The sequence below is a fragment of the Lipophrys pholis genome (genome assembly GCF_963383615.2).
Source record: "Lipophrys pholis genome assembly, chromosome: 16".
NCBI lineage: Eukaryota > Metazoa > Chordata > Actinopteri > Blenniiformes > Blenniidae > Lipophrys > Lipophrys pholis.
The window spans coordinates 14,003,782-14,027,751 of NC_137634.1; the positions used below are offsets into that span (position 1 = coordinate 14,003,782).

Below are 23,970 nucleotides of genomic sequence, written 5' to 3' on the forward strand. Positions count from 1 at the left end.
TAAAATATAAATCTATTTTATTATTGGATTTTTGGGTTGTTTTACATTGGAGGTTCTGGGGAGGGTTTCTTGTGTTTACCCGTCGCCGAGACGAGCGGAGAGAGGCACTCTCAGTCTGGGAAGAATCAATTACTTCTTTTGCACAAGATGTATCATACACCATCCCACTTTGTTATTCTTTGAGGGAGGGGGTTGGAAAGGGGGGGGGGGGGGGGGGTCTTTTATTTAAGAACGTTAGGTCACTGTTCAATGTTCTGTACAGTTTTTTATGTGAATTTTTTTTTGTTTCCCCCTCCTATTTAAATTAAAGGATTTTTTGTGTCTTTGTTTGCAAAGCTGTTTCGGGTGTTTTCTTTCACCTTTAAATCTTTTTTTTTTTTTTTTTAACTGAAATTACATTTTTACTTATCTTTGAGTTGCTTCACACGTCAGAATGATGAAACCTTAGAAAAATAAGAGGGGGGTCAACTTACTGTTTTGTGAAAACTCGTTAAAGGAAGTTAAATCCAGCAGTATTGAGCTCAGATTTACTTCAGGACAACTTTACCTCCAGACTCGGTTTACTGTGTCAGCTTGAGGCTGCTGCATGCGGCGCGCTGCCGCGTCTTTGTGCTCTGATGAAAACGACAAAACGCAGCGCCGGCTGTTCGACTGGAGGGTCGTTTAATACCTGCAGTTATCGAAAGGTCAGCTCGCCGCTCAAAAATGTTCAAGACCTTGTTGATAAAGTGACGTTTATTAAAGTAGCTTGCTACTACATGCACTGATTGCAAGTGTTATATTAGAATATATACCACACATATTCCAGTGTTAAAAATGTCATTTGAACATAAACTGAAACAAACTAGGAAAAGAAAACCTGTTTTAAATCTTCAGTCTGGACCTGACAGAACCGGTCCTACAGCACCACCTACAGTCCAGCTCTGCTGTTTCCCCCCCACATTTTAAATAAAGTCTGACTCCTAAGTGTCACGTCAGCTTCTCACCTCCTTTGCGAAGCCAACAGCGATTTTCAGACTGAGCTTGAACCACTTGTAACCTTCAGAACTGTCACTCGGGTCTATTGGAGTTTCTCGATGACAATTTTCTGAGTTTCTCTTTTTGTGACTTAAAGTTCCGTGTGAGGAATTTGGGAAGGCTCTGAGATTTGGTGGAACCGGAGGTAAAGCTTGAGATAAACACATTCCTGTGAATTAAAAATCAAAACACCCACACCTTTCAGAGCTGGGGAGTTTATTTAGTGTACAGATCGTAGAAGAAGTTATCTAGATGGACCTCGGTCTTTACTCTGACACCCGGGCTACTTCTTGATGCCGAGAGATCAAACAAAAGAGCGCTTCATGAGAGACGGGGTGTAGCGGATCTCGTTGTAACACTCGTCGTCCTCCTCCGCCTTGGCCTCCTTCCGCCTCCCGTCCTGCCCCGTGCGGTGGAGCCACAGCATGAGCACCAGCAGAGCCAGCAGCACCAGACTCATGGACAGGGTGAGCAGCACACCCTGCAGGATCCCCGACGGAGCATCCGGGGCTGAAACACACAACGGCTTCCTGTTATCGTCCGACCGGGGAGGAGACGCCCCGACGGAGACAGAGAGACACTCACTGCTGTAGACGGACAAGTTCACGTAGCAGTTCTCCGTTCCCAGGACGTTGGTGGCCGAGCAGCGGTACATGCCGGACGTCTGAGAGGAAACATTGATGATCTGGACGGAGCCTGAAAGATCGTCTGGAAGACAAGGGACATGGTCACTGGAGAGACGCCTGGAGGACAGGAAGGGTCTGAAGAGTGAAAGCTTAGAAACCACCGCTGGGGTTTACGTTTGGTTATTAGCAGTAAATTGCTGGAAGTAATGGATTACTGGAAGTAAGAAATCACAAAGTAATTTTTGAAGAACTGAAATTATTCATTGGCATAAATAGTTATTTACTCATTAATAATTACCAAAACTAATTGATCAATTATTTAGTTAAATTATTAATTTGACTAAATTAGTTTTTTTATGAATTTCGGGGCACCACCAGGAATCTGGAATTAAAGTAAAATACTAAACTATCCGTCTCAGTTGAAAGAATTTACTCAAGTTTGTTCATATTTCTTTACTAAATATAACTAATAAATAAAAGAGGTGTGAGATCAGAGCTCCGACTCCACAAACTTCTAGATGTTCATTGATTTTACTTGCAATAAAACTTACTTTTCCCTCCTTTAGAAGCTCACAAGACTGAAATCGTGATCATCTCTAAATTAAATGCATCTTAAACTCAAGTTCACTCCTCAGGACTGTTTAGTGTCGCCATGTTGTTGGACTCGTGCGTTCACTGTAAGAACGCAGAAAAAGCCTCCGAAGCAGCTCCCGCTCGTGTCACTGACCTTCGACCTGGATGGGAAGCGAGATCTCCTCGGGGTCCAGTTTGTCCCAGCGGATCTCGGGCGTGGGGACGCCCTCCGCCACCGAGCAGGACAACCTGACGCTCCCCCCCACGTCGATGTCTCCGTCCCACTGGCATGCAGGCAGCGATGGCGGCACTACAGACCAAATGAGAAACAGGAAATACGTCTCCGTGAGAGGAAACCACACAAGAGGGGCACGAGTAAGCCCTTTCAAAGTTGAATTGAAAAGGATTACAGGTGATTTGACGGCTGCTTTTGAAAAGATCCATTTCAGATTTGACCAGTGTTCACATTTCTTATAGAGCAGCTCGGCTCACAGGCACGTGATGCAAAAGTTACTTTCCAGAGTAATCCACTTTTTGTTTGGCTCATTAATGCACTTCCAGGACTTTTGCACCTAACCCTAACCCTATATATATATCAATATCAGACCGAATTAATAAACGATGGAGGAATAGTGACTTCACATGTACGTTTCGCACTTCCCTACAAACTGGTGACGCTCTCACCCAGCACACTCAGGGCCAGCTCTCCGATGCCGTCCTCTGCAGGCTCTGGAGGGTTGTTGACCATGCAGCGGTAGATCCCAGCGTCGGACACCCGCGTGTCGTTCAGGATGATATCTGCACTCGCGGGAATACCTGCAGGCAGTTCAATGACAAGAGTCCAGTTCTGACCGTCCAGAGTGCTGGAGCTGATCGCAGCCGGGGTGAAGTGTTGGACTCACCTGTAAAGCCCACCCTGCCAGTGAGGGAGGGGTCCTCAATCACCTGCCCGTGGTCGTACACGATCACCTGCAAGGAAGGACGTCTCTCATAAAGGTTTTTTTCTCAGGACTTGCCCACGGGTCACACAGCCACAGGTGAGTTAAAGGAAGCTCGAGAGTCGCTTCACCTGGATGGGGGTTTCTGGACTGGAGAAGGGAGCCAGCGTCCAGATGACGTTGAGTCTGGAGAGACGAGTGGAGGCGTAGAAGGAGCAGGGCAGGACCACAGAGTCCCCCTGAACCACCTCCAGGCCCGATTCCGGCACCGACACGCTGAGCGCCGCTGTGAAAGGACAGAGAAGGTATAGTCTGACTTTTATATGTGGTAGATTGTGATTGTCTGTTGATGGGCCGCCTCCCTCTCCTGTTCCATGACTGTCATAATTAACTCCTCCCCTTCATCCTCCTCCTCCTCCTCCTCCTCTCTGCCACCCCCAGGCCTTTTGTCAGTAAACGTGTGGGGGGAATTCAGTGTGCATATTGGTTGTTAATTACACTTGACAGGTCTGAGAGCGAGCCAAGCCGATCGCGGGCCGATGGGAAACAACAGTCCACTTCAGCGGGACGTGTTTGTGAAAGCACAGTCAGCTCACAGCATTGCTTCCACCCCAGCCTCCACAATGTCAAACCTTTCAAAATGAGACCTGGAATGTCAGATAGGAACTTTTAACTCGCTGTAACTACAGAGTTGAAAAGGTAGTAGCCTAATCTAGATTGGCTCGTTTGACAGTGTATAATATTCAATATTAATGATGTACTTGTGAAGCTATCTCCTTCATAATATATCAGTGAGCTTCTCTAAGTAGTAGTTAGTTAGTTGCGGCGGTAGGAAGGACAAAACCATCTCAGCCACTGATCCTCGGGTCTGTGTGGAGCCGTGACACTTTACTGAACCAGCAGGAGTCTCTGGAACTGGAGCTGTTCACTTGCACACGCATCAAATCACACGAAGCTGTAACTTTAAATAAAACTGTGGTTTCCCAGGTCTGATGAGAAAGTGTGTGTGTGTATGTGTATGTGTATGTGTATGTGTATGTGTATGTGTATGTGTATGTGTATGTGTATGTGTATGTGTTTGTGTTTGTGTTTGTGTGTGTGAGCTGTGACTCACCAGCCTCCCGAACAGTGAACCACACACATAAGGTCCAGAGCGTCCATCCTCCAGAAGAACCCATGGCTGAGAGGTGAGCCAGAGACAGTCTCTCTCTCTCTCTCTCTCTCTCTCTCTCTCTCTCTCTCTCTCTCTCTCTCTCTCTCTCTCTCTCTCTCTCTCTCTCTCCCTCTCTCTCCCTCTCTCCTGACTACAAGCTGGTGGCCAGCAACCCAGGCATGCATGATTAATGTGTAGAACCATGCAATCCATGAAGCCCCGCCCTCCGTTATTATCAGTTTCCCTTCCCTCTGTGGTCTCATTAGATCTCATCATATGTTCAAGGAGGCAGCCTGTAATGAAGCGAACCTGCAGGTGGAGCTTTTATTCTGGTGGTTTGAGTCTGAGGCGGCTGCAGTGGCGTGATGATGACCCTGTAGTCTAGTTAGTTAGTGTAGCATTAAGACGCGCAGCTGCCTTCCTGCTCGGGCTGACATCTAATAGTATGAGATGAGATCATTCACAATCTGGAGTTTTAAGTTGGAAATGTCCATGCCTGTAAAATATGTTTAGATTTTTATATAGTCGATCGCTGATTCTGAGGATGAGAATGTGCCTCACAACAAACTTTGGGTCAATCTTCTCCTGACAAACTCACAGAACTGTGAGGCCAACTGAACCTTAATCTACTTTATTCTATACACATTCATTTTATTTTCTTTATCAGTACAAATCGAGACACTTAAAACATAAACGGTTCTGTACGTTCTGCTTTTGATTTTCATCTTATCGAGACTGAAGCGCGAACAAATACTCGAGTCGCGAGATTCCAGATGTAATAAGAGATTGTGTAAACTGTGTCTTGGAGATTAGAGCTGAATCCTTTCATTAAGCTGTGTGTGCTAAAGATTGTAATCTGCTTAGAGCACTTTGGGATTCTTAAATGAAAAGTGCATTAGAAATGAAATGTATTAAAGATTTACTATCATTGAGAAGTCAAGCGTCATCAAACGTCGACGGCGAGAATTATGGTCGCTAGTTAAAAAAATAACCTTAGGAAATATTCTATTTCAAGATGTATTTTGAATTTTATTCAGGCGAGTCAACATCTGAATCTACCTGCAGTTCAGGATTTAAAGTAATTAATGTGGTGCGGAAATGGAAGTTTGCTTGAACTTCTGCCTTCTCATCGTTAAGTCCGTCTTTTTTATAGAAATGTAACTACGCTGACTTTATACTCTGAAAAATAAGGTCTTGGTTTCAAGCACGTCCGGTCGAACAACATGTTGATGAATGAAGTGTCAGTCTGAGCCTGTTCTCAGGGGCTGAATTATTTATTGAGTTGATATGAAACAGTTGTGAAACAATAATAAAGATGAAATATAAAAAGGTTTAGTCTATTGCACCCCTAAAACCTTTTTACACATATTAAAAATATAGACTGAATAGGGTCTTTGTTTGTTCATTTCAGCTCCATTTCAAAATAAAACTCCAAACCAAAAGAGCCTATTGCACCAGGTTGACTTCTCCCAATTTATTTGAACGTCCAGCACCAGCTTTGTGCGTTTCAGCTGTGAAATACAGAACATTTCCGAGACTAAAAAAAAAATAAAACAAAGCACCCCCCCAATGAAGAGACAATTGGCAAAACTGTTCAGTATTTTCTTTAAGCGCCTCCAAAGAATCACTCAGGACTATACAGTTTTTAAATTATATGGTGAGGTCTCCTACGCCGCCACCATATATGTACAGTATATATATACAGCACTGTGCTCGTCCACAGTGGAGAATATACACGGTGTAGCATCGACCCACAGAAAGAACAAAAAAATAAAATATTCCATATGTGTGTGTGTCCACTAATAGAGTGTGTGTGAATCTGGACTGCACAATAACTTAGTTATTTCCATCCTGTCGCCTGCAAGCAGACAAAAACCACAATCTCTGATTAAAAAGACTGGAAGCACACAGACTCCCGTCATCTTTTAACATATTCACACAAAATCACACTTGAAAGTGTGCAGACATACACACACACACACACAAACACGCGCACAAATTTGGGATAGCTGGTTCCACATGTAACATTTCCCTTTGTTAACTCGGTTTCAGTGACGCATGTCCAGTCTGTACTCTGGCGGGAAATTTATACCTAATTCTGGTCTCTCGTGAGGAGGGGGCGGGGCCACAATAAATAGAACAGGAGCGAGAAAGAGCGAGACAGGACGAAGGTGGACAGGAGAGACGCTGAGACAGACAGGTAAGCGGAGTGAGTTCTGCCTCTTCCCCTTCAGGGTAACTGGGAGTGGCCTGGTGGGAGACGAGCCGGTCGCAGGAGGACCCGCCCCGGCTCAGGCCGGGTCGGGTTCTCTCCGGCGAGAAGCCCCGCCCCCCTGCCTGCCGCCGCGGCGCCGTGCCAACTACAGTCCCATTACAGCAGCATGGTGACGGGTTTCTCCAGGAACTTGCGGAATTCGGCGAGCCACTGCGCGCCCACCGCTCCGTCCACCACCCGGTGGTCACAGCTCAGCGTCACGGACATGATGCTGGCGACGTCGAACCTGCAAGACGCAAACGGAGACGAGTCAGGCCTTCCATTTCGACTGCGCTTCACCTCGACGCAGCAGCAGCACCATCAGGATACCGACCCTTTCTCATTATCGGCAGGAACCAGTCGTTTGTCTGAGCCTCCGACGGCGAGGATGCAGGACTGAGGAGGGTTGATTATTGCAGAGAAGTTCTTGACGCCAAACATCCCTAAGTTGGAGATTGTGAATGTTCCTCCCTGTTGAAGGGGGGGGGGAGAAAAAAAAGGTGTTTCAGTTTGATAACCTCTATTTATAGCTCAAGCCTGAACCACAGTAGCATCATCTGCCGCACCTGGAACTCGTGAGGCTGCAGTTTGCCGTCTCTTGCTTTGGCAGCCAGCGCCGACACGTCGCTGCTGATGGCGGCCAGTCCTTTGGTGTGGGAGTTAAACACGATGGGCGTGATGAGACCGTTGGCCGTGCTCACGGCTACGCTCACGTCCACCACGTGATTCCTGGAAACATCAGTTTAGTACAGGTGAGACTGAGAGGGCGGTAACCTGGACAAATCTACTCTAGGTTCTGGAGTTTAGAAATTATGCTTAGAGTGCCCTCTTCTGGCTCAGCTGTCAAACTGCATCATTAAGACCAATACAACCAATAAATAGGTCACATTATTATTCTGGAACAACACGCCTCTTTCTGTTGCACACTCTTTCTTTTGTTTGCTTCTCTCACAAAAGCAACGGTTCAATAAAGTCACACGACTGTTCATTGGTTTCCAGTACAGAACCAGCTTCCTCTGATGCAGTGAGGTTGTTTTGGGAGGGAGGAGTCAGCTCCAGATTGTAAAGACAAGACGCCTCTAAAACATCAGACTTTTCTTTGACTGTCTGACTGTACGTGTCCATTCCTCAGACGAGTGTGTTTCATGGGTGTGACTGTGTGCCGGGTGGCGATCACCTCATGTTTATTTGTAGTTATCTTGAACATGCGGCTCCGGCATATAAAACAATCCTGTGATATACAGGGTCGTTTTATATGAGGACTCGAGATCTAATCACACATAAGACGAGACACTTCCAGCAGTCTGAAGACAGAAATCCTGCACCCCTCCATGAGCTCTACACTGACGGTTTTGTTGCTGACTGCTCTGCACATTCTTACTTATAATCATGGTCAGAATCTGCAGAAAGTTTGTTTTGTACCTGCCAACATACTGAAGGTACTCGAGTTAGTTTATAAAAAAAATCTTCAGGACAAGTCAGGATTGAACATGAATCGGATTCTGAGAAAACATCTCAGAGGAAATCATAACTTAACCAAACGTTAATTTCCTTCCTGCCTGATCTAAGTAAACGTGTGTATGTGTTTGGATGTGGCCGTTCACGCTTATCTACTCACTGGCGGATGACCGTGTCGAGCCAGGAGGAGTTGCACTCGGGAACCTTGAGGCAGGCCAGAGCGCTGGCTTTGATGATGAAGTCATTCACGCTAAGTTTGATATTCTGAGCTTGCACCTCCTGCAGAGAGGAGCGAAGGTCGTTTATTAGACAGCAAATAACTGATTATCTTAGTTCGAACAATTAAAAAAAAAAAAAAAAAAAAAGTCTTATCTGTTGAGAACTACAACCACTCACCGTGTTCAGCTCTTTCCGGAGCTCCAGCACTTGGTCCATGTTCACATCTACCGACAGATAATAGTGGGGGATGGTTTGCTTGGACTGCATCAACCTCTGAGCAATGACCTGCAGGACAGACAAATAAACGCAATTCAGCTTTGATGTGGAGTTAATCCCAGCGAGGGGTACGGTGTGGTAATCCGGCTCTTTCCGTTGAATGGAGTGGGCGTCTGCAGGGCAAAATGTGGCGGCGCCAGTCTGAGATAACAGAACCGAACACTCCCGAGGACGTCTGCCTCCAAGCCATCAACACAGCAACGCCGCAAAGACGGAGCGCCTCTGGAGTTTGGTGCCCACCGGGTGGCAGGGGGACTTTCAAACGGGAGGAGACAATGTCATCCTGAATGTGGCGGAGCGACAAAAAGTCTTGAGTTGGCGAGTTCTCACCTTGCGGATGTTGCTGATGGGGATGTCTGTGAAGGTGCCAGCTGGTGCGGAGGGAGCTGCAGCAGGTGTAGGAGCAGCTGCAGCAGCGGCTGGAGTGGGAGCAGCAGCTACAGCCTGCCAACGCAAGTGATTTTCATCAGCAACAAAAGTGAAGAGAGGAACCGCAAACTTCTCAGTTCGTCCTCAAACCCAAAAAAAACAACAGGCGAAGAATTTGGTTTGATTTCAAACCAGCAAATTAAAAGATGTTGATAAGTGAAAGTGTTGCAAAAGAGAGAAAAAACAGACTGAATGTGCCTGAATACAACTTCAAACTTACAGGCGCAGCCGTTGGTGGAACAAAACTATCAATGTCTTTCCGGGTCACGCGTCCGTCTGGACCAGAGCCTGAAACAACAACAAACATCCAGGTCAGTCAACAGAGACGAAAACTATGGCCGATAGGAAGGTGATTTTCTCATAGAATTGATTTACTATTCAGAAACTTATTGGCTTTGAGAATCAAGAATACAAAATCTGACACATGTATCACGATGAGAAGTGACTCTTGTTTTACCAGGAGGGCAGAATTACCACAATTAAAACTTCAGAGAGTCAAAAGAAACTTTCTGAGAATATCTTGGACCCAAATCTGAACCAGGTGCATCTCTATTTTTTTGGTTAGTTACTTACCGCTGACCTGTGCGAGGTCAATTCCTTTCTCAGCGGCGAGTTTCTTTGCGAGCGGGCTGGCGAACACGCGGCCCTTCCTGGGCGCAGCCGGGGCGGCGGCCGCAGGAGCAGGGGACGGCGCGGCGGCGGCCGGAGCTGCAGCCTACAGAATAAACACCGGGTACTCTGAAGTGATGGCAGAAAATCACACTTGGAACTTCTCAATGAGAGTAAAGAGTCTTGTCTCACCGGTGCTGGAGCAGGAGGAGGAGTGGAAACCTCCACTCCACCCGTCTCCACGTAATCCTTGAAGGCGGCGATGTCGCTTTCTTTCTCGACAATGATGCAGAGCGGCGCTCCCAAGGGAACATCCCGAGTTCCCTCTGCCACCAGGATTTTCGCCAGATATCCCTCCTCCTGCACCTCAAAGCCTTGGCGGAGACACATGAAAGAGACGAGGTGAGGTTTCCCCCGGCGGAGGAGGAGGAGCGGCGTCGACAGAACAAAACCTCAGGACTGAGACGCCTGAAGCAGCCTGGATTTACCGATGGTCGCCTTGTCGGTTTCAATCTCAGCCAGCAGATCTCCTTCGCTCAGCTTCTCCCCGACCTTCTTCTCCCAGCGCTGCACGGTTCCCATCGTCATGGTGGGGGAGAGGGCAGGAAGTGCAATCTGGAGCCCAGTGACAGACAAACACACTTGAGAAGCTGAAGCTTCCATGTTCGCTGGTGAGACGTCACAGGAAGGAAGTTCGATCTGCAGTTTCCAGTCTGACTTTTGGGTTCAAGCAAATCCTGAAACTTATGAAGCTTCCCAGTAATTTCATTCCTAATGAAACCTGACACAGGCTCTTCTTCTGAATCAGGATGTAAAACATTATCATTTCCACCGGCTTTTGAATAAACTATAGACTCATTTCATTACCTTTATCATAATAGAGCCTGTACCTTTTTACACTGTTTTAATCCCTTGAACTCACATTTAGAGCCGTTTGAGGTGAAAATTGCTCCTTGAAATTAATCGCGGATTCATTTCTGCAGTGATGCAGTGAAGTGAGAAGTAAAGTTGATCCAATGAAAAGGACGAGTGTGTGAGAGAGAATGTGACGGGTTTTAAAGTATTTTAGAATCTAAATGGCTTAAGATTCTTAATTACTTGCTTTAATGTATTTCTTTGTTAAGCTTTAATATATTTACTTTATCACAATGTACCTGGACCCTGTGTATTGGAGACATAAGCTGAAGGAGCTTCTAACATATTAAAGAGGCTCAGCTTATTTTTTCCCCTCCTAAGATTGTCGTGTTGAAATTGCCGTTATTTCTGTTTTTATAAAACCATGGTAACCATGGTAACCATGGTAACATGGAAAACTGAACGACAAGAAGATCCATTCAGATAAACCTGTGAAATACAGTTTCTTTTCGTCGCTCAAAATATTATATCCCATGAATGAAAATTTTTAATCAACCACAGCTGTAAATACAAAAACTCTGTGGCCGCAAACAAACTCCTCAGTTCTCTCTCTGCACCCGGCCGTATATTTGTGTAAAAATCACACCTACCTTCAAGTGTGTGGGGTAGGAGCTGCCTGGGGCGGCAGGAGCAGCGGCGGCGGGGGGAGGAGGGGAAGGAGCCGCAGCAGCGGGTGAAGGAGTGGCACCGGCGGCTTTGATCGAGTCCAACGTTACATCCTTGAAGGCTGCGATCAAGTCGGGGCTGCAGGGAACAACAACAGACACACAGACACACAGACACACAGACACACAGACACACACACACACACACACACACACACACGCACACACACGCACACACACGCACACACACGCACACACACGCACACACACGCACACACACGCACACACACGCACACACACGCACACACGCAGATTTTAAACAGTTATTCAGACGAAGCTCAACTGCATCCAGACTTTAAGGTGCCCTGTGAGTTTTTAGAAGAAAAAAAAAAATCCAAAATCTAACACAGCATGATTCGCTAAAGAGAGTCAGCAATGCTATAAAAGCCAAAGGAGGGAAACAGAAACACACTTGTCAACAGTGATGCAGATTACGGCTCCAACAGTGACGTCTCTCGTGCCTTCAGGGACCAGGATCTTCGCCAGGTAGCACTCCTCCAGTATCTCAAATCCTACGGTGGCCTTGTCGGTCTCAACCTACAGGAACACAAAGCTTTTAGCCGGGCAGAAGGAAAGGGTCCTCCTGGACGAGGAAACCAACACACAGAGCTCCTGACCTCGGCTATCAGATCTCCCTCGCCGATTTTTTCTCCTTCTTTCTTCTCCCAGCGAGCAATCGTTCCCGTCTGCATGGTGGGCGACAGCGCAGGAAGCTCCACCTGATGGACCGACAGCAAATAAGAGGAGTAAACATCTGGAAGAGTCATGACAAAGTAATTGCATTTACTATAAATATCACTGCAATATCAATTTAAGACATAGAGAGAAGCCTTCAAGTGGACAATGATTTGATTAAGGACAGTCCGACATTAGTATGTACTGTACCAAAATACTAGACACCATAATAATAATGACAAAGCTCGTGCATGTCAAAGTTTAAAAATGCACAAGGAGGTCATGCACAAGGATCCTTCAGTTAGATTGTGATAACTTGAATTTAAATACAAATTCAAAAAACAGTGGCAGACTTATTAGTTTAGGTGATTTGCTCCTCTGATGAGTTTTATCTCATTCTTTTACCATCTATCATCATTTAGTTCAGTTATCAAAAGCTGATCTTCACACTGCAGATGGTTTTAACTTTACACTCCTCTTGAGTTACATGCATTAGATCAGATGCACCAACTCAACGAGTCACTTTATTGTGGTCATTTCCGGAAAACACAGGCTGGATGAGAGAGGGGCACTGAAGCGACGTGAAAAAAGGAAATGAATGAGATTATCATGTGACAGCAGCCCTGGAGGTCGTTGTGGTGTGTGGAGACTTTAACTAGCGTCCAGAAGGCTGGAGCGACACTGTCTCGTGCCACAAACTGTCACCTGGACTTTACAGTTATGCTATGCTATGCTATGCTAGCTGTGTGCTTCCCCGTATTTAACGGTTTAACCTCTACCGGAGGAGCCGCTCCGTGGTGGGGCGAGCAGCTGAGAGGTCAAGCTGCAGTCCCCGGGACACGCAGCGACCCGGGCCGGGGCCCGGGGCCCGGGAGCCGCTCGGCTCGGTGTAACGTTACCTTCTGGTGCGGCGGCAGGCTGTAGAAGCGCTTGCTCTGAGCGCCGCCCGCCAGCTGAGGACACCGCAGCAGGGTCGCTCTGCGGCCGAAGCCCGAGCCCAGAGACACGGCGGCCCGGGAGCTCGCACCGCGGTGGAGACGCCTCAAGCAGCCGGTACCGGAGCCGGAGCCGAGCCCCGGAGAGGCTGCAGGCCCAGCCGGGAGGACACGGGGACAGACCCGGGGACATGAGAGCCCGGAGGACGGCCGGACCCGCAGGATGAGACGGAGCATGTCGCGGCGGTCGGAACACTACACAGAGATGGCAGACAACGTGTTGGTCTCACGGCGGCTCCTCCGACAGTCTCTGTCCCGAAGAGAGGCTTCAGACTCAGATTCAGCCCTCACTTTCTAATGACCTCCTCCAGCCCAAAACACTGCGCTTTACGGCTCTCCTCTGTGCCCTGCCGTCAACCCGAAGGAGCTGTCGTAAAGCAAGACCGTTCAAATCCCAACCTGTGGAAATCTAACAAACTAGAAACACGAAGACATAAAACACAAACAAAACACTTGTGAACACAAGGAGACACATATAACACATGTAAATAAACAAATAAGATAATTCTGAACAGAAGCAAATACATAAAACATAAACAAAACCCATTTAAACACATAAAACACATGGAAATAAGCAAACAAGCCCCTCTGAGCACTTCTAACACATAGAAACAATCACTAAAGAGTGTTACAGATCTCAAAACATGTTCATTTAAACCACAAACTGTCCTTAATTAGAGCTGCAAGCGTGTAATGTACTGCAGTAACACGAATGGCCACATGGTGGGAGCCTTAATTCTTAGATTTTCTGTGTTTTTTGTTAACATTTTTTAAAACTGGATTTGTTAAGTAATGCAACTGTTTTATACATCTGCATCTCTGGCAATGTGCTTCAAACTGTTATAACAAGAATGGGTGATTTTTATTTATCTTGTCAGTACAAAACAGACTTCTGGGGCCAAATGAGACACTAGAATAATTTTTTTTTTTATTTACTTGTATGTTTTCATGAAAAAAATGGTTTCAACTTAACATGAAACATCAGGGAATTTGGTTAGGATTTGTTAAGACAAACTTTTGTTACATGGATCCACATCAGATGGCTTGATTATTAGAACATGCAATATTCAAGATTAAAGTCATATCAAACTTTTAAATTCAGTCCCTGAATACAAATCTAATACAGCCCTATGGGGAAACTAAAGTGTAAAATAACAAAGAAATGTAAAAATATTTGGATTTTATCTGTCTATAAAGAATACGATGATAATCTCAAGCAATAACCAGTGACATGAAATTAGTTTTACAAATATTTAAATGAAGATCACAAACACCATCATTTTACAAACCAGGTTTCAGGTTTATTTCAAAATATTTTCGTAACATTCAACAAAAAGGCCATTTACGGTTCATATTTACAAAATCCATATTTTGTAGAAATAAAAACAACAACTTAGTAAACAACACAAATTCTAAACAAACCTTCACTTGAAAATTGTACATTTGTCAGTACAGGCAGTCACGGCATTCACACAGGCCTCAATAACTCAACTGATGCATATTTCTGTTGGCTTGTCAATGAAGGCAAACGACACATTAATCCCAAAGGGGAAATTACAAGCAGAGAGAAAGACAGAACATGTGCGAACACGCACACACACACACACACACACACACGAACATAAATACAAGCATCCACCCCTCATAATCTCTCTTTAAACAAATATTCAAATATGTAAGAAAAAGGTGAAAGCAAACATACAGTAACTCTATACAAAATGTTGTCTGCCTGTATTCCTACATGAAAACAAAAGCTCCAGCATCATTTCTACTTAGTGGTTCAGTTGCAGGATGTTACGGTTCATATCCATGCTGGTGTGACTGACAACCACATCCACATGTAGGTCCAATTTAATCTGAACACATATTGGTCCTTCTTGTGTATTTTAGCAACATATTCTGCATTTCAAACTCTTTTGTTACTGCCATCATATGCAAGCCATGAAAAATACAGCGGAGAAAGTAGTTCATCTACTTTGACCATATTGTCAGAAATAGGTCTAACTTTGTTAAAACCGCACTAAAGGTAATCTCACATTGCTGCTGTGAGTGGCATGTCCACTTCTGTCATTCTATCCAGCTTGTTATTATATTGCTTGCTGTCTTAGATAACACTGTATGTGCAACCTACATTCACAAGAATGACTGAAGACACGACTCAATAACGGCGAACTGGATTTAAAACAAAAGCAAAAAAAACAGAGAAACAAATGTGTTCCCTGTGCAAACCTGTTCTTTCAGCCAGAGATAATACTCAAACATTAACATTCTTTAATGGTCAGAATTAGTTCAAAGTCTTTGAGTCCAATTCTGATGCTGGAGTTCCAACCTGGCAAAGAGAAGGCTGTGATGGAAATAACTTTTACCTGTAAGGCACTGGCTTTGACCATATTCTGGACATTGATTACAGATTCAAACTTTCTCCAGAAGAACGAGTGTGATCAGTCTTGTTCACCACCAGCTGATTAACTCCAATCTCTTGCTCAAACATCTCATAGTATTCTGTTAGTTCCAGTCTAAAGACAAAGTGTCCACTTGGTCTGAACAGTTGGCTCAATGTGCTGCTTCTGGGACCAGAACAACCGCCATCATTAAATAGAAGTGCCGCACCGTCTCAGGGTGACCCTACAGCGGCCTAAGAGAAGGACAAATAGTTCCTTACCACTGGGGGTTAGTGAAATAAAGTGAGCAACACAGACGTGATATTGTGTTACCTTTCTTCGCCACCGTCTTCTTCTACCCAGGCTACGATTTTACCTTCCCAGCCTGGAACTACTGCTCCATCCAAGAATACCTAGACATGAAAACACAGACTTTATTTTTCTCATGAGAGCACCACGCCTTATAAGCAGTGATTGCAGGTAGGAAGTATCAACTATAATGGTTAGCAGCCTGTGCAACAATTTTACAATTATTATCCATGTTATCCATCCATGGCCTTTTCCCACCTCTTCTTTCACGGTACCAAATTCTGGGTCCAGGGCCTTAAAGTGGTACCTGTAGCTTCCCTCTCGATCAACGGCTGCTTTGACATCCTTGAGCGTCACCTCACCCAGCCTGCAGGACGCACACAAACAGAATTAGGACATGTTGGGACATCTCATATGTTCCTAATTATTTCCATGTGCTGGAATAATCGGTACTTTTTCTGCAGCACATTTTGCCGGACAATGATAAAATATCACCCTCACCTCTTTGGTATGTTGATCATGGAGGGCGTGGGGGATTTCCCCGTGAAATAAAGGATTTTTGTCGATGAAGAAGAACCATTGTGGGACTGACACGTCTCTGAAATAAAATGAAAACACAAAATTGATCGGCGCAACAACATTTTGTGTATTTCTGCATGTGCAGCAGGGACATATCCAAAGCTCTTACTTGAGGAAGGCCAGGAGTCCGTGTCTGTGTGTTGACCTTTCGCTCTGGGAGATTTCCCCGTTCCCTGGGGAAATTCACAGAAACATGAGCCGGCAGCACCGACCTTAAAATTGCACATTTCCCGAAAAGCAACACCTACTAAGATTTTATAAAAAAAGAAATAAATGTATGCTTACAGAGACCGTTCAACTACATAATTAAATCTTTTAGAATTTATCATTCATGCTGTCGGCTTTACGATCTCATGCCACATTGGTGTGGTTGTTCCCACGGAGCTGGTACCTTGTGTTTATGCAGAACGTGCAGTCTGTCGATGAGCGATACGATGCCCTGCTCCAGGGTGTCCAGTGTGTGATGCTGAGGGTCATGGTCTCTGAAGTTGTTCCTCAAACTCCTCAGTGCATCTCTGAGAAGCTGAACCTCATCTGCCTGTTGCTACAAGCACAAACACAGAAATCCATCTTTTTTCTTTTCTTTTTTTTTAATCAAGAACAACCAAGTGCTTGTTTAGTCTCACGCTGGTGTGAATGCCATCTCTGTTCCGTTAAACCTTTTTTTAAATCATTCAAATACCGGATGTTATGTTATCTATAGCAATGTGATAGACCCCTTGTGGGATTTTCCAGAGATCAAAGAGGTTGTTAAAGTTAAATTTGTACATGATACTAATAAATTCGCTAGTTCTCACACCAGCCTGGTAATAAAAGAAAAAAGAAAAGGTTGGAAACCACTCAGTTAGAGCACCATAGTTAAATGTAAATTTAAAAAAAATGGTGTTTCTGGGGTTTCATTTGGTAAAAGAGCAGAGGAATCTTATCAAAAGAAACTATACTCACGCCCGACGTGGAAGGAGATTGATTTCCACAGTAAGAATATCCATTGTTTTCTGTCTCACTGGGGATCTAGGGGGGGGGAACAAAAAGGAAAGCATCAGCTGTGAAATGAATATCTCAGTACATGACTGCATAGTGGAGATATATTTCAAAAGTGAACCGGAGAAGAAAAACCAGTGGTACCTGTTCCAGGTCTCTGCACATCAGCTGCTGAAGCATGCCGTTTTTATGTTCCAACTCCGTTTGCAATTCAGTCTGTCAAAGACAGAATCAGCCATCAAAACAGGAACTGATATCGACGATTAGAACATTAATCAGAGATGACTTCCATGTAAACTCCCGACAGTCGTCAAGGTACCTGCACTTTTTGGCTTTCTTCTAGCTTGTGTTTGAATTGTTGAAGTAGCCTGTCCTTCTGTCCGATCTCCTTCTGCATAAACCAGACAGACAGAAAATATTTAAATAAGTAAGTGTGTGAAGGAGCCATGAAGGACATAAGTTACAGAAGTCATTAAGTTGACGTCGATCACCTTGCTCTCACCCCACAGCCTGTTACATTCCTCCAGCTTCCACTGCAGCTCGGCCTGCGTTTCCAAAGGAGAGAGGATGTTGCATTGATGAAGACTATTTTCATACAGGCAAGAAATAGCATTCACCTAAACTGATATGTGGACATTAGCTGCTGAATATACCAGCAGTATTAAAATATCCCGTACATTTTGGTTGGTGAGCTCATCCTTTGTCATGCTGGCTCGGAGAAGTTCCTGCTTCATCTGCAGTATGGACGCCTCCTGAGTGCAAAGCCGCTGCTGCTGAGCCTCCTGGGAATCAACCAGCAGAAGGTCAAACTACTGAACCAGGAACTTTCGTCCTGGAATTACATCATTAGAATATTCATTCATATAAATCTGAGCAGAAAGAGGAAAACTGTTGATTTGTCCAACCTTTACTCCCTGCAGGTTTCTCATCTCCTGCTTACAGCGCAGCAGTTCCCTCTGGTGCAAACAGCGTAGGCAGAGAATTAAATATTAATTTGTGTGCATGGCAGGAGTTGGTACACAGTAGGCAGAGCAGATTAAAAAAATAAATAAATGAAAATTGAATACTGAATTTGAAAAGTTTACCTTGAGCTCTTGAGCTTCTTCCATACTCTGATCCAAGCGACTGCGAATGACGACCTGGAAAGAGAAAAGAAAGGGATGTGTGTGGGAGCCACAATGGAGGAGGAAAAAAGGGAAACCGATACCCATGTCACCGTGTGGCGCACACACACACACACACACACACACACACACACACACACACACACACACACACACACACACACACACACACACACACACACACACACACACACACACACACACACACACACACACACACACACACACACACACACACACACACACACACACACACAGAACAGTAATGTGATCTGCACTGAAAACGAGCTGAAGAACAGAGTGACACCAGACAGAAAGAAAGAATGAGCAGAGCAGGACAGAAAAATGAAGCGAATTAAAATAAAATAAAAAAATTAAGTGGAAAAAAAAAAACCTAAGTACACAAACTAAGGTACCAGCTGCTGTTCAGAGTTGCCTTGGTCCAAAGTCAAAGACACATCCTGCTCGTCCTCAGGGAGAGAACCCTGCAGCAGCAGCGCCTTTAAAGAAAGAAAGAAAGAAAAGAAAGCATGTGAGAGCAGTTTGTACTTTGGCCGTTTAAAGCCGCAGCTCCTAGGTCATCTTCTAAATGAAGAGCTCGTACCTGTAAAGCAGACACCATCTTACGTGCCTCCTGCACCTCCTTCTCCAAACTCTCACTGAGAGGATCTTCCCATGACGTTCCCACGACAATGTGGCAAGACTCGTCTACGGGGCACGAGGCACAGTTAACTAGGAAGTTTCAAGACTCGTAAAGAGGAGACGATGGGAGAGCTTGTGATTTGACAGAACTCACCACTGCTCTGCTGTTCCTGCGGCGGTCTCTCTGGGTGGCTGCACGGTGGAGCTCGTGGTGATGACAGTGGACTGACAGTGCTGAGGCTCACAGAGGGCAAAAGCACTCATTAATCCACTGAATCAGCACACACACACACACACACACACACACACACACACACACACACACACACACACACACACACACACACACACACACACACACACACACACACACACACACACACACACACACACACACACCTGCCCGCACCGGTCAATGTAGTAGGATGTGAGATAATACAGCTTGTTGGATGGGACTCAAATATCAATAGTACTATAGTACACGTATGCAAATCCAAAAAACAGGCTACAGATACACTCTGTTAAACTCATTTCCGTGCCAAGAACATAAAAAGTACCATTCTGGCTTTTAGCGAGATTCATTTGTCACGGGGTCTCCATTGTGCTGATAGATGTCAGACTGTTGCTATTCGTCTGAACTCTTATCCACCGATTTGGGTTGAGAAAACAAGCTGAACAGAATCTTTCACTGGAACATCGTTTGTGATGGGAGACAGATCATATCCAAAGTTCAGAATTATTACACATGCCGAGTCTATCATTATCACAGAAACGTAAAAAAAAAAAATCTGCCACACATTAGAGACATATGTTGTATTAAACAGACATCAAGCAATCTGACATGTAAAAAAAAAAAAAATCGTAATATTGTACAAGCACTAGCTCCATTTCTTCTCGCGTATTAGCGCCGCAAAACTGATCAAAACAAGCCTGAATTCACAAAAACTTGTGGAATTTGCATGCACATGCAGCGTCTCATGGTCTGGCCTTACCATTTAATCTGAGTCGCCCCCATAGTGAACTATAGGCGGCTCGACCTGCACATAGCAACTCAGAAGCAGCCCCAGTTGCACTCCCTCATTCAGTCTTGAGTGTCTGTGGCTAAAACTCATGACAATTTACGATTCTCCACTTGCTGATACGCCCAACCCCTCACCCTCCAGCTTGATCTGGGTTACTATGGCAACCAATATCACAGACACTGCTCAGCATCACTCCTCCAGGCTGCACATGTGATGCGAGCATTAAGTAAAATGACCAAACTGCAACATCAGCCTACAAGTAATTAATACCTTCACTTTTTAATCCTGCCGTATCACACACACACACACACACACACACACACACACACACACACACACACACACACACACACACACACACACACACACACACACACACACACACACACACACACACACACACACACACACACACACACACACACACACACACACACACACACACACACACACACACACACACACACACACACACAGTGTATCCTACTGTTCGCAAAGTGTATAAAAATATTTGTTAGAGATGTCAGATTACAAAGAGGTTACATAACAATAACTGCGGGCGATAAAATTCCAATGAACTGATTCAATTTCACAACAAAGTGGAGTTTGTTCTCAGACAACACTGACTTCTTCTACAGTCTGGTGTGAAAATATTTTGTTTAAAAATATTGCAGTCCCACAATGCAAATGGAAACATAATTATGTGACACAGTAACTAATTACATGAACATTATACCTGTAACAGGGTAGTAAATTGAATATGAGGGAGAGAAGTATCATCTCTTATATCTATTTAAACATGCATACAATATATTTCTCTTATAACTATAAAGTCCATGCAACCGTCACTAGGTTATTCTTGCCTACAGCGTGTGTAGACTGATTCAATGAACAGTGTGTAAATGCCTTCTGCTCAAATTAAGAGAGCACTGAAATAAATGTACACTCAAACTAAACTTTCTGACCAATTGACTAAAACAAGACATTTGCTGGTATGAAGAGCTGATTACCTGCTACTGGCATGCTCGTCCGGGGATCCTCTTTCATACTGCTTAACAAGAGCCCGAACACGCACACTCTTGTCCCCATCTGGCACCCAGCCACTGAAAGAAGACACAAAACACATTAGTTGTTCGTGTTCTGTATGACATACCAATGCTACCTCTTTTTGTCCACCAGGGGGCAGCAAAGACAAGACTGTGACGACTGTGCAACAGAAACAATGAGCTCACACTGCAGATTCATGCTTGAGGAGACTTCATTGTGTCTGGACGTGCACATGTTGAGCAGGTCAGCTGTGAAAGCTGCAACTAAACGGCACAACTGTCGAACAGAAGTGTGTCAAACCTCATCATCATGTGGCGCTGTAGTACAGACGGCCACTAGCTTCTCAACAATAACATCACCACCTCTGCTGCTCGATGGAAATAGTGTTACTATTATCACTGACACCAGCATTGTGATGAGATATGTATCACTCAAAATGACTGAATTCAGTTCGACATTCTCTTAACAGAATATGTATAGAGCCCTTTCTAGGTTGTCCACTTATTAAAGAGATACTATTACAAATGTTTAAGTTTAATAATATTACAGATGCATATTACTGCATTTTTATTCAGCTCTACTACGAAGCAGTAACAATCTGTCACAAATACTCCCTCATTATTCATTGCAACAGAAGTGTTGAAGTGTTGCTTTTTATGATAAATGCTAACTCATAAAGTTACAATTGATTTTTTTTCAGGTAGTAAATTTGAGACTTTATGAAAAGGTGTCTGAAGTGCAGAAATACATCTTCATAATAAAAGAACATACTCCGTGAAGTGTGTTTTGGATTGAGCTGGTCCTTGTTGAAGACGTTGGCAGCCAGCATACCTGTGGATTCGTGTGCAGCGTGCAGGCAGCGACGCATCAAGTCGAGCTGAAGCCAGAGCAGCAGCGGCACCTTGAGCCAGAGCCACAGTGGAAAGAGGGTCGTGGCCGGCAGCGCCCCTTGTCAAGCCCCGCCCACTTCCTCCGGCAGCCCTGTGATTGGCCGACGGTTTGAAGTGGGCCGCCAGTGCCAGAATTATCCTCATTACGGATTTCAGATTGCCATCAACAATGTCTGCAAACGGACAGGGGACAAATGACAAGAAAAATATTACTCATCTACATTAGAAGATGTAGAACTGTCACAATGTTGATGCACTCAGAGCTTTGGAGTTGAATTTGTTTGTTTGCAATATAGAATCAATAAACAGAAGATGTTCGGAACGCTTGTTGAAAGGAAGGATGAGGGCGAGAAACCTAGAACATTTTTGGGGTGATTTACCTCTGGCGGATATGTGTGGCATGCGTATGTGTCTAGAGGAAATGAACCGCAAGACTTCCTCCACATTCTTCCTGCTCTCGTCTTTGTTTTGTGGAGCCACGTACACTCCCTCCAGCACCTCCCCAGCTGCAAAGTCGAAATGAAATTGAAGGAAGGATTAAAAACACGAGCAATCCTGTCATATAGGGACAGTATGGCAAACGATAGCGATCACTTTTTAATACAATTTCAATTTCATTTATATTGTGTTCATCCATCAGTAAGTTCTATTCACAGACAAATGCTGAAGATGCAACGGTCTGAAAGAGACAAATCTTGTGACACTAATTTACATTACTACGCGAGCGTGACTGGACATGCCCTTGTGTGCTTACCAACTATCTCTATGAGCTGCGTGAGCACCACGCCATCCTGCAGATCACGCCGGAGGTCTTCGATGGGCTTCAGGCCTGCCCTCCTCTTCAGCTGGGAATTCACCCAGGAAACGTACGCTGCCAGCTGCTGCTGCAGGCCATCCATCAGATGCCCCACACACGCGCGCACACACACGCACACACACACACACACACACACACACACACACACACACACACACACACACACACACACACACACACACAGCTTAGGCTCAGACTATGGTCCTTTGTTTGAAATGTTGGGACAGGGGACAGGACCAGGGGGAGGGAGGGGGGGGGGGGATGAGGTGGGGGTCACCCTATTGTCCCGGAGGATAGAAAGAATTTTAATTCTGCTGGTGGGGACTAATTACATGATCAGTCTTTCCAGAGCAAACGGAAGTGAAAAGAGAGAGAGCTGTGACCAAAAAGCTGATAACATCCGCCCCCTGTCTGTGGCTCGCTCGCTCTCTCTCTCTCTCTCCTCCAGTCTGACTGATTGTCTCTCCACCTCCACCGGTCCCCATCAGTCACGTGACCGCCTGTCGTCCGGGAGACGCCACAAAGAACGCACAAATTTCGATTAAAAACACCCTCATAATGTCGTTTAATTGTGTCGTTCAGCGAGTTTGTGGTTTGGATAAAAGTCAAAAAGTAAACAAAACAAAACAACTCATTACACGGCGCCTCAGTGCTGGCACTACCAGTTAGCAAAAACATCACTGCACCACTTCACGTCAAACATGACGGTGTAAGTCCAGAATACGCACCAAAATGCACTTTTACGCACACGACACGGCGATTACAACATTCACATTTGTCTTTAACTCGTAGAAACATGTAATTCTAACTTCAGGCTGTTGCGGCTAGCAGATGTAACCGTTGTCCCCGGCTGCTCGTTCGGAGCTAAAGTGAAGACTCGAGCAGAAGAGTTGAACAAGGCTTGATGGACGTCACGTTACCTCGTTGAAGCCGCCGTGGAGAACCTCGTCCAGCAAACTCCCTCGTGACAGTGAGGCGATCATCTTCGCACCAGAAAACCCATCTGTCAGACGGGCAGCGTGGACAGACGGGCAGAACCCGCCGTTACTAACCGCCTCCGTACCGCTGCAGACGTCAACAAACCGAGACAAGTGAGGCGCGAGCTGAGCTGAGCTCGGTCCCGTTACTCTGATCTGATCCTCATCATCACCATCATCATCATCATCATCATTACAGCCGCAGCAAAGTTACCACCTTTAACCAAAAAGCAGCACTTCTGGTGGTCAGCTTCACATTAAGTCACACTTCCTGGATCACATATTGCAAGAGAACTCAGCTCTGCTCACGTTTTACATGAGAACAAATCAAAGTGTCGGCTTCTTTATTTCTAGTAGAATGCAGGATTTTATGTCGAAGAGTTAACACAAATAAAGTCT

At 45.1% G+C, this 23,970-nt stretch overlaps 3 protein-coding genes across 9 annotated transcripts; all 3 read right to left on the reverse strand.

The window, feature by feature from the left end:
* Window positions 1-722: 722 nt before the first annotated feature.
* LOC308121360 (immunoglobulin superfamily member 11) lies at window positions 723-4,454 on the reverse strand. Its single transcript, XM_080482542.1, has 7 exons — window positions 4,269-4,454; window positions 3,286-3,440; window positions 3,119-3,185; window positions 2,901-3,032; window positions 2,371-2,526; window positions 1,603-1,725; window positions 723-1,527 (listed from the first exon to the last, which is right to left on the reverse strand). The coding sequence occupies exons 1-7, from the start codon at window positions 4,330-4,332 to the stop codon at window positions 1,322-1,324; spliced, it is 903 nt and encodes a 300-aa protein (XP_080338668.1). The 5' UTR covers window positions 4,333-4,454; the 3' UTR covers window positions 723-1,321.
* Window positions 4,455-5,898: 1,444 nt separating this feature from the next.
* Window positions 5,899-13,161, reverse strand: dlat (dihydrolipoamide S-acetyltransferase (E2 component of pyruvate dehydrogenase complex)). The gene is made up of 14 exons (XM_080483171.1): window positions 12,707-13,161; window positions 11,750-11,851; window positions 11,545-11,669; window positions 11,058-11,211; window positions 10,041-10,167; window positions 9,745-9,926; window positions 9,517-9,658; window positions 9,164-9,231; window positions 8,845-8,958; window positions 8,416-8,523; window positions 8,180-8,298; window positions 7,128-7,290; window positions 6,896-7,032; window positions 5,899-6,808 (listed from the first exon to the last, which is right to left on the reverse strand). Exons 1-14 carry the CDS (start codon window positions 12,977-12,979, stop codon window positions 6,679-6,681), a joined length of 1,944 nt encoding a protein of 647 aa, XP_080339297.1. The 5' UTR covers window positions 12,980-13,161; the 3' UTR covers window positions 5,899-6,678.
* Window positions 13,162-14,085: 924 nt separating this feature from the next.
* LOC308121604 (dixin-like) lies at window positions 14,086-23,849 on the reverse strand (the record flags this gene model as incomplete). Of its 7 annotated transcripts, none has more annotated exons than XM_080482924.1 (21): window positions 23,515-23,849; window positions 22,532-22,661; window positions 22,158-22,283; window positions 21,719-21,950; window positions 20,851-20,943; window positions 18,973-19,058; window positions 18,781-18,884; window positions 18,593-18,676; window positions 18,138-18,191; window positions 17,958-18,008; window positions 17,730-17,834; window positions 17,544-17,597; window positions 17,372-17,443; window positions 17,197-17,268; window positions 17,017-17,082; window positions 16,463-16,615; window positions 16,181-16,244; window positions 15,994-16,090; window positions 15,751-15,859; window positions 15,517-15,596; window positions 14,086-15,437 (listed from the first exon to the last, which is right to left on the reverse strand). In XM_080482924.1, the coding sequence occupies exons 1-21, from the start codon at window positions 23,575-23,577 to the stop codon at window positions 15,428-15,430; spliced, it is 1,905 nt and encodes a 634-aa protein (XP_080339050.1). In that variant the 5' UTR covers window positions 23,578-23,849. The 7 variants fall into 7 exon arrangements, 6 of the variants coding, with proteins under 6 accessions (XP_080339050.1, XP_080339051.1, XP_080339048.1 ...); XM_080482925.1 differs by having other exon boundaries at window positions 18,973-19,052; window positions 23,515-23,733; XM_080482922.1 differs by having other exon boundaries at window positions 18,973-19,052; window positions 21,659-21,950; window positions 23,515-23,704.
* Between the last annotated feature and the right edge of the window lie 121 nt (window positions 23,850-23,970).